We start from the raw sequence: 9,036 nt of genomic DNA on the forward strand, positions 1-9,036 counted from the left end.
CTCTGAGTGGGGTCTGCAGGGACCGCGCACTCCCGGGCCTCGGTTTCCCTGCCAGCCGCGCACCCTCCGGCTCACCACCATGCCGTTGATGGAGACCCAGCAGTTGCGCGGGAAGTCCTGCAGCATGGGCACCAGGAACTGCAGACACCCGTCCCAGTGGCACAGCAGCAGCATCATGCTGATGAGATTGCAGATGCGCATGACCGCGCTCGCCAGGTCGTAGGTCATGTGGAAGATCTGCGGGGGGGGCGGGGCGTGAGGGACCCTGCGGCCGCCGCTTCTCCCGTGCAGGGGCAGGAGGAGGACGGAGCGCCCAGGAGAGACCTACGTGCTCCGACAGCTGCCGCAGGCGCCCCGGCCGCCCTTGAGGTTAGCAAAATGCCGTAGACGAGAGCGTGGCCCGGGTCGGCCGCCCGCTCCCCTCCCAGGCCCGCCGCCTCTTCCCCAGGCCCGGTCCCCACCCGCCTCCGCCCTCGGAGCCTTGGGCACCCCTGAAAACCGGGGCGGGGGAGGGGGCGACATCGCCGGGCGCGGGCTGGAGGACATGGGCGGCAGGAGTCGGGTGACTCTCAGTGCTGAGCGGGTCCCGACTTCGGGAAGAGGGGCGTGATGTCGCTCCTGGGAGCCGAGGGGGCTGTGGTTCCTCCTCTTACAGGGCACAGTGCAGGGAAGGGGCGCGAATGCGTCACGTGACCCGCCCCGCGGACCTCCCCCCCCCGACTCCACGCATGTCTCCCCCGCCCCGCGTGGCTCTGCCCCTGGCCCTCGCAGCGTCCCCAAGACCCCGCCTGGCGGGCGCACCTGCCCACACCTGGCACCCTCCGACCCGCCCCGCGACCTCGCGCGCGCGCGCACCTCCTCCCACTGGTGGATGTAGCGGATGAGGCGCGACAGGCGCAGCAGCCGCAGGAGGCTGAGGATCTTGGTGAAGCGCACGATGCGCAGCGCGCGCGCCGTCTTGTAGACCTCGGAGTCGATGCCCTTCTCCACGATGAGGAAGATGTAGTCCACGGGGATGGAGGACACGAAGTCCACCACGAACCACGTGCGCAGGTACTTCTTCTTGATCTTCTCGGGGTCCAGGATGATCTCCGTGTTGTCCTCAATCACGATGCCCGTGCGGAAGTTCAGCACCAGGTCCATGAGGAAGAACGTGTCCGAGACCACGTTGAACACGATCCACGGGGCTGTGGTCTCGTCCTTGAAGAAGGTGATGCCCACAGGTATGATGATGAGGTTTCCCACCATGAACAGCAACATGGTGAAGTCCCAATAGAACCTGGGGGCGAGGCGTGGGCTGTCACGCCTCCAGGCCGTTGCCCACGCCCAGCCCTCTGCCAGGCTAGCGGTCCCCACCTCACACCTGCACCTTCAAGAATCCAGCCCAGACCTCGCCTCCTCCAACAAAGCCAAGACTTTGGCCTTGAGTCACAGTTAGTGTGTGCCCCACCTCCAGTAAGCCCTCCCACCCCCAGACAGCACCCCGCTGCCCGCTGGGCTCCCCCAGCCCACGTCCCTCCTGCTGGCCCAGCTCCCACCTTCCCTCCTGGAAGAAGCAGGAGACCTGGCAGAGCCCAAGAGATGGCCCCAAATTTGGTTACATGTTTCCCATGACCAAAAAGGTCCAATATGTGAGACCAAGGGTTAGCGCCAAAAAAATACTCTGGAGGAGGAAGGAGAGGGGAAAAAAGCGAGGAGGAGGGGGCAGCTGGGGTGACCGGGAGTCGGGGGTGGGGCAGGGGCTGGGGGGAGCGGAGCAGGCAGGATCTGGAGTACTCCATCTCTTTCTGGAGCACCTGGGCTCCCGCGTGAGGGCAGAGAAGGGGGACCCTTGGGGGTGGGAGGCAGCAAGGAAGAGGCCAAGGCCCCCCAGGAGCTGCAGGGCTGCCTGAGGAGCTGAGAGGCAGGACATTTAATGTGACAAATTCACCTGAAAACGTGAAGACTGGTTGATCCCACTCCCAAATACCCCCAAGGCAGATACAAGTCCCTGGGGTCAATTCAAAACTCCACCTGGGAAGTGCTCTCAGAGAAAGGCCTGTCCATGCAAGGGGCATCTGTCGATGGCTGGGCAGGTGCTCTGAATAAAGCATGGGGACCTACGGGTGCTGCAGTCGGCCCCACACGGACAGATGCCCAGCACAGAGCCATCAAGAAAACACAAACCAAAACTACTCCGAAGGAAAACTGTTCTGGGCGCCTGGGTGGCTCAGTCGTTACGCGTCTGCCTTGGGCTCAGGTCATGGTCCCAGGGTCCTGGGATCAAGTCCCACATCAGGCTCCCTGCTCAGTGGGAAGCCTGCTTCTCCCTCTCCCCTCCCCCTGCTTGTGTTCCCTCTCTCGCTGTGTGTCTGTCTGTCAAATAAATAAATAAAATCTTAAAAAGAAAGAAAGAAAGAAAGAAAACTGTTCTGTTGGTTCCTCAAAAATGTAAACAGAGGGGTGCCTGGGTGGCTCAGTCGGTGAAGCATCTGCCTTCAGCTTGGTTCATGATCCCGGGGTCCCAGGGTTCGAGCCCCGAGACCAGCTCCCTGCTCGGTGGAGAGCCTGCTTCTCCCTCTGCCCCTGCCGCCACTCATGCTCTCTCTCTCTTTCAAATAAATAAATAAATAAAATCTTTTTAAAAATGTAAACAGAATCACTGTCTGACCCAGCAAATCCACCCCAAGTCTGAACCCCAAGAACTCAGATAACCACACAGCACATTCACAGGATCACGATTCACAACAGCCAAAGATGGAAGCTTCAGTGGGTCCGTGGATACACACACGGCCCCCCACACATGTGCGTGTCCCTCGGCCACGGACAGAAGCGAAGTGCCCACACATGCGGCCCCAGGGACGGACCCCGAGCCCATGACACTCAGGGAGGGAACCAGACACAGAAGGCCACACGGGGTGTGAGTCCACGTGGGCAACACGTCCAGAACAGGCTCATCCACGGACAGGAAGGGGGCTCGTGGGGGCCGGGGGCTGGGGAGCAGGGAAGGGGGAGAAGGTGGGTGAGGGAGAGTTTTTGTTTGGGAGGGTGACAGAGTTCCAGACGTGGATGGTGGTGATGGTTGCACAACATTGTGAATGTACTTAATGCCATTCAGTTGTACTTTTGTAAATGATTAAATGCCAACCTCTATGTTTTATATATATCGACACTATAAAAAAAAACACAAGGAAAACTCTGAGACCACGGGGTGGGGGGTCTCAGGGATGAGCAGATGCCCCAGATCCGGGGTCTGAGCCCACACACCCTGTCTAGATTCAGGCAAAGGAGGGTCTCGAATTCTGAACAGAGTCATTTATTTTATTTTGCCCTTACTTAACACTGCGGGGAGCAACCCCCACCCCCAGATCACATCAGCCCCAGGCAGGTGTGTGCAGGGCTCTCCCATGGGCCGGATGCGCCCCCATCATGGCTGGGGGCCCCACATGCATTTAGAGAAGGCTCGATCGCACATGGGCAGGACAGGGCCCCTGAGGACCCTCAAAAGCTGCCACTCCCTGGCTCCTCCTCCTGGATGGATAGAGGAGGAGACCGAGGTTCCCAGGGGTGGGGGATTCGCCCAGATGAGCACAAATAAATGAGAAGCCATGAGACCAAGCCCTGGCTGGGCCACAGCGAGCTCCCTGTTCTGGGAGCCACTGGAAGCTCCTTTCTGGAAGGGCGGACCTATTAACACCATGTGTGCGGGGTGACCCAGGAGTTCCACTTCAGGGAAGTGATCCCAAGGAAACTGTCCAAGAGGAAGAGAAAAAATTAAAAACCAATTTGTACCAAGATGTTCACAGTAGCTCAGTCTTCGAGAGCCAAACGCTGGAAGGCACCCAACGTCTGACACCTTGGTGGAAACAGCCAGACCTGGGTTGACACCCAGTTCTCCGCCTGCGGGCAGGTGTCACCGTGGGTAGGTCCCACGGCCCCGGGGCCCCCACTCTCCCCTCCATCAGGGAGGAGCCGGGGGTGGCAGCCTTTGAGGGCTCTCCGGGGGCCTGGCCCACCCACACCAGGTGGGGGGAGCCCTCTCTGAGTGGATGTGAGGACCCGGGCTGGGATGGGAGAGCCTGGGGATGCAGGGGAAGACCTCGAGGGAACTAAATGGATGCACATGATCTCGGGGTGGGGATTAAGGGCAAAACCCAATAACTGCTCAAAATTCAGTTCCCTTCCCCTGCCTGAATCTAGCCAAGGCATGGGAACCGGGATTGAGGGGCCCCACCTGCCTGCTTCCCCAGCACTTCCACCGTGGTCGAGCTTCTAATCCCACCCCACACCCTCTGTGAACTGAGACTTGCCCTCCTCCCCAACTTCGGGGCACAGGCCCTGGGACAAAGCAAGCAGGAAAGAGTAACTGAGAAGGCCAGAGGGCCCAGAAACCTTTGTGGGGAGGTGCCTAGAAACCAGGAGAGGGCCTAGAAACCATGGGGGGGGGGCGGATGAGAAACCACCAGGAGGCCTAAAAACCAGGGCAGGGGGAGACTAGAAACTACCAGGGAGAGCCTAGAAACCATGGTGGGGGGGACCAGAAACCACCAGGGAGAGCTTAGAAACAATCTAAATGGCTGGAGTGTGAGGGCCTCCTTCACAGTTTATTTTTTTTTAGTTTCTGTGTTTTATTTTTATTTTTCATTTTTTAAAAAGTTTTTTTTTTTTTAATTTATTTGACAGAGAGAAGGAGAAGTCACAAGCAGGGGGAGCGGCAGGGAGAGGGAGAAGCAGACTCCCTGCTGAGCAGGGAGCCTGACGTGGGGCTCAATCCCAGGACCCTGGGATCATGACCTGAGCCAAAGGCAGATGCTCAACCAACTGAGCCACCCAGGTGCCCCTCTCTCCCTTTATTCTTGGGTGGAGGTTAGGGGCAGGCATCACACTTCTGCACTGACAGACCACAGAGGTGACCCCGCCAGGGAGTGGAGGCAAAGAGTAGAGACCCAAGCCTGCCGCTCCCAGGACCTGTCCTCAGTTCTCTGCCTGCCTGTTTAGGGTTAGGGTCAGGGCTAACCCTCCTGCAGGCCTGGAGCCCCATCTAGAGCCCCTGGTCCCTGGGGAATGACCGCTGGCCCTGCCACTTGGAGCAGCCTGTTCTCCCAAGCTGGCTGGTGTCCTCTGGGTTTATGAGGAGTTGGAACAGAATCAGGGGGCTGGGGAGGGGTTCTGCGGCAGCTCTGGGGCAGAATGGCCCAACCCCTGGGCCATCAGTAGGGCGACCCACCTGGTCCAACCGGGATGCCCTCACGTGGGCCCAGAGTCCTGATCCTTGTCCCCTCCAGCCCTCCAGTCCCCCTGGAAGAGGGCAGGAGGCAGAAGAGGGACCCTGCACACACCTACCAAGGGAAACCTGAGGACAGGGGCAAAGGATCCAGGCAGGGGACAAAGGACACCCCCCACCCCCCGCCCCGGCCAGACCCCGACCCCTACCCTGACCTCGCTCCTGGGCTGCATGGCCTGGGACTAATCTCTCTCCTCTGAGCCTCAGTGCCTCATCTGCCTAGATCCTTCCCTCGTTGGGCCATCCAGGCATGACTGGGGTACAGGGACCACAGGGGCCCCACTGGGCAGGCCCCTGGCGCACAGTCAGCTTTCAGCCACCCAGGGCCTTCAATGACTGTAATTCAATCCCATATTTTAAAATCTTTCCTGACAAATAACAGTGAGGCCCCAGGGGGCCCCGCTTCTGTGGGAACACCCAGGTCCCTACGTTGTGTCTCCAGCGCAGCCCCGGACAGCAGCAGCGGCCTCGTTCACAGAGAAAGGCAGGCTCAGCCCGGAGAGACACCGCTGGGACGACCAACAGTCTCCCAGGGAGTGCAGGGCTCCGCGACAATGACCCCAGCCTGGGCCTGCAGCTGGGAGAGGGTCCCAGAGCCCTGTCCCAGGCGCACCCCCACACACCCACGTGGGCACGGGCCTTCAGCGGGGGTCCCGGAACTGCCACCACCCCAGGCCCAGTTCTTGCTGGAGCAGTTGCCCTTCCTTTCTCTCAGCTCAGATGGAGAAACCAAGGCACGGTGAGAGCTGAGTGAGAGAAGCCAGGTGCCCAGACTTCTCCAGGCCAGAGATCAGGGCCCCTTCCAGTAGCTGACAAGCGGCCTCCACCAGGACCAAGGGGGGGCAGGGTCAGATGGGGGCTGGTGAGCAAAGGCACCCTCTCCCCACCCCTCCCCACCCCTCCCCACCCCGCAGGATCCCAGCTCCAGGAATTACAGATCAGGCAAATCTGAGGGGATTAGGGCCGAGGTCGGTGATTAAGGGCGAGCAGGGGATGGAGGATTAGAGTCTGAGCCCTCCGATGAAGAGTCACAGGTCCAAGTCGAGTGTCCGGGATTAGGAAAGGGAGCCCTCAGGGGGTGAGCCCGAGACAGGGCAGGCTGTGGGGGCAGGGAGTATGCCAGGCACCAGGACACCTGGTGACCACACAGACCCAGCTCTCCCCTGGCACCGCAGTCCGGAATAGGGGAGACGGGCATTCCACATAAACAGATAAGTGAATGGGATGCTCCAGAGGGTCACTCCTTAGCCAGAGTGGGTGGGGAGGGCTTCTCAGAGGGTGTGGTACTTGGCAGATGATGCAGAAGTAGCTGTTTGGCAGTGTTCAGGGGACCCTGTGCCCCAGGTGGAGGAAGCAGCAAGTGCAAAGGTCCTGTGGCTGCAGTGGGATGTCCCCTCTCATGGCCGGCCAGGTGGCCTGATGCTAGAGCAGGGGTGAGAGGAGTTGGGTGAGGGCGGGAGCCAGGCTCTGTGGGGCCTTGGGAGGCTTTAAGTGAGAGGGAAAGATGGACAACTGTGTGTCTTGGGAAGCTGGTGCTGGCAGTGGGAGGGTCAAGAAGGGGGCAGAAGGCAGCGTCCAGGAGGGAGATGTGGTGGCCTGTGCTGGCTGGATTTGGCATAGGCTTCTTGATGGGGGAAACTGGGCAGGGTGTGCCCCACCTGTGAGGGCCCCATGATGTTGAGGCCAGGGGCTCGAAGACATGAAGTTTTTAAAGCAGGGAACAGAAATTCCAAATTCTGGCAGGAAGCCCCTACAGAGAGGAGGGGGACCTCAGCCACAGCTGGTTCCTTCCCCTTCCTTCCCATGGACCATGGAGCTTCCTTCCTCCTACCAGGTGGGCCCTGGGGAAATGGATTTGTCCCCTGTCCTTAACCCACCCCAAGAGCCTCCGTGCTGGGTCTGGAGCCAGAGAAAGCCTCATCCCGCCCCTGTCCCCACCACACCCCAGATAATGCAGGATTTATTCCCATGAGCTAATGCAGGGATTTGCAGAAAGCACACTACACTGATCTGCCGCGGATCTGCCGGGCCATCTGGGGTGGGAGACAGGGGCCTCCAGCCCCATCAGTTTCTTCAAGCCAGCCCCTCCACCATCCCAGTCCCCCTGGGGCCCCAGGGGATGTGACAGACACAGGTCAGCGTCCACTGGTCCTGGCTTTGTCTAAACGCCTCCGAGGGGCAGGAAAGGGACCAACTCATCTCTTTCCCCTCACACCAGGCCTCCCAGCGGTAGACAGTCGGGGAATATCGAACTGAAAATCAACAGCAGCAGGAGAGACTCAAGTCAGACCTTAGAGGCACTTACAGACTTGGGAACGGGTTGAAAGCCACTCACCCAAACTCTGTCTGGGGCGACGAGGACTCTTGGCCTCTAGATCAGTGCTGGTCCAGGGGAAGGGAGCAGGAATTACCTGCATTTCGCTTCTTATTGTTTTGGAGGGGAGGGGCAGAAGGCCCTGCCAAGGCCTGGGCACTCGCTGAGGTGCTGGCCGTGGCTGTGGGCCTCCACGCAGGCCCCGTGGCTGCTCCCCTCCTCGACCTTTGGTTCTGGCGCCCGTCCCGACTCGGGCACGGACTGCAGGGTGCCCAGAAGGAACATCAAGGCTTCCGCGGCTGAACCGCTCTCTCTGTCCCTTGAACTTGGTCCTCCACCAGCTCCCCCCACGGAAGCAGCTGGAGCATCTCCGTGGCCTTCTCAGTGCCGGCCCCGGCGTTACCCACGGGCCCGGATTCCCGAGTGAAGAGACAGCCTCAGAAGGGGTTGGGCCCATCCAAAACGGCCTGGGGGTGAGAGTCACCATCCCACCGGCCTCTGCTTGGGACCCGTGCGTGCCCCTCAGCAAATCCACAAACACTCCAGGCCCCAGGAAGGGACAGCGGCCTCGACGGGCCCTCGTGCCCATGGCAGGGGATGAGAGGCAAGCAAGCCATGCTGAGTGGAGTGGAAAGGCCGCTTGTGATGCAACTGGCAGGGCCCACACGCAGGAGGGGGAGGGGAAGAGGGCCCAGGGGAGGCGAGGGGTGAGCTGGGAGACTAAGGGTCAGAACTGGGGGGGAGGGCATGCGAGGGCAAGTGGGCAGCACGTGCAAAGGCTGGTCACTCCAGGGAAGCCGGGAGAGGGGTCGGGCGGCAGAGGAAGTCAGACACCCCCTTTTGCTCACACCACCACCTCTCACGTTTGGGGAAACCAAGGCAGGGAGGCCCAGAGGGGACTCAAGCCCAGCCACAGGGGCTGGCAGCAGATGGCCCCAAACACCCTCCACCACTGGGGCCTGGCCCGGGAACACGGCAGGCTCCTGCCTTCAGGCCTTTCCCCGGGACGCCCTCCCCACCCATTCCCACTTGTCAAGAGCCTCCCTCCTCGAGGCCCCTGCAGATGCCCCTCGCCTCTGGAAGCCCCATGTGGCCTGGGCACAAGGAGGCGCAGCAGGGTGGGTCCAGTTCACCAGACATTAATCAGTGCCAGGTGTATGCTGGGCCAGTCTGCACGGGAACAGAGCCGGTGCTCAAGCAGGTGGAGACACCGCGGCCGTGAGCAGGGAACCTGGGGGCCAGTGGGGGCGCCTCTTTTTTTTTTTTATTTGACAGAGAGAGACCCAGCGAGAGAGGGAACACAAGCAGGGGGAGTGGGGGAGGGAGAAGCAGGCTCCCCGCAGAGCAGGGAGCCCGATGCGGGGCTCGATGCGGGGCTCGATGCAGGGCTCGATCCCAGGACTCTGGGATCATGACCCGAGCCGAAGGCAGACGCTTAACGACTGAGCCACCCAGGCGC

General features: G+C 60.8%; 1 protein-coding gene across 1 annotated transcript in view; it reads right to left on the minus strand.

The window, feature by feature from the left end:
- The window catches only part of HCN2 (hyperpolarization activated cyclic nucleotide gated potassium and sodium channel 2), a 31,557-nt gene that overhangs the window by 14,058 nt on the left and 8,463 nt on the right, over positions 1 to 9,036 (minus strand). The window contains exons 3-4 of the mRNA XM_044913197.1: positions 856 to 1,279; positions 64 to 237 (exon numbers count right to left, since the gene is read on the minus strand). Of these exons, the coding sequence (XP_044769132.1) occupies positions 64 to 237; positions 856 to 1,279 (598 nt within the window). The remainder of the gene's footprint in view (positions 1 to 63; positions 238 to 855; positions 1,280 to 9,036) is intronic.

This window comes from Neomonachus schauinslandi, chromosome 1, assembly GCF_002201575.2.
Source record: "Neomonachus schauinslandi chromosome 1, ASM220157v2, whole genome shotgun sequence".
Lineage (NCBI taxonomy): Eukaryota > Metazoa > Chordata > Mammalia > Carnivora > Phocidae > Neomonachus > Neomonachus schauinslandi.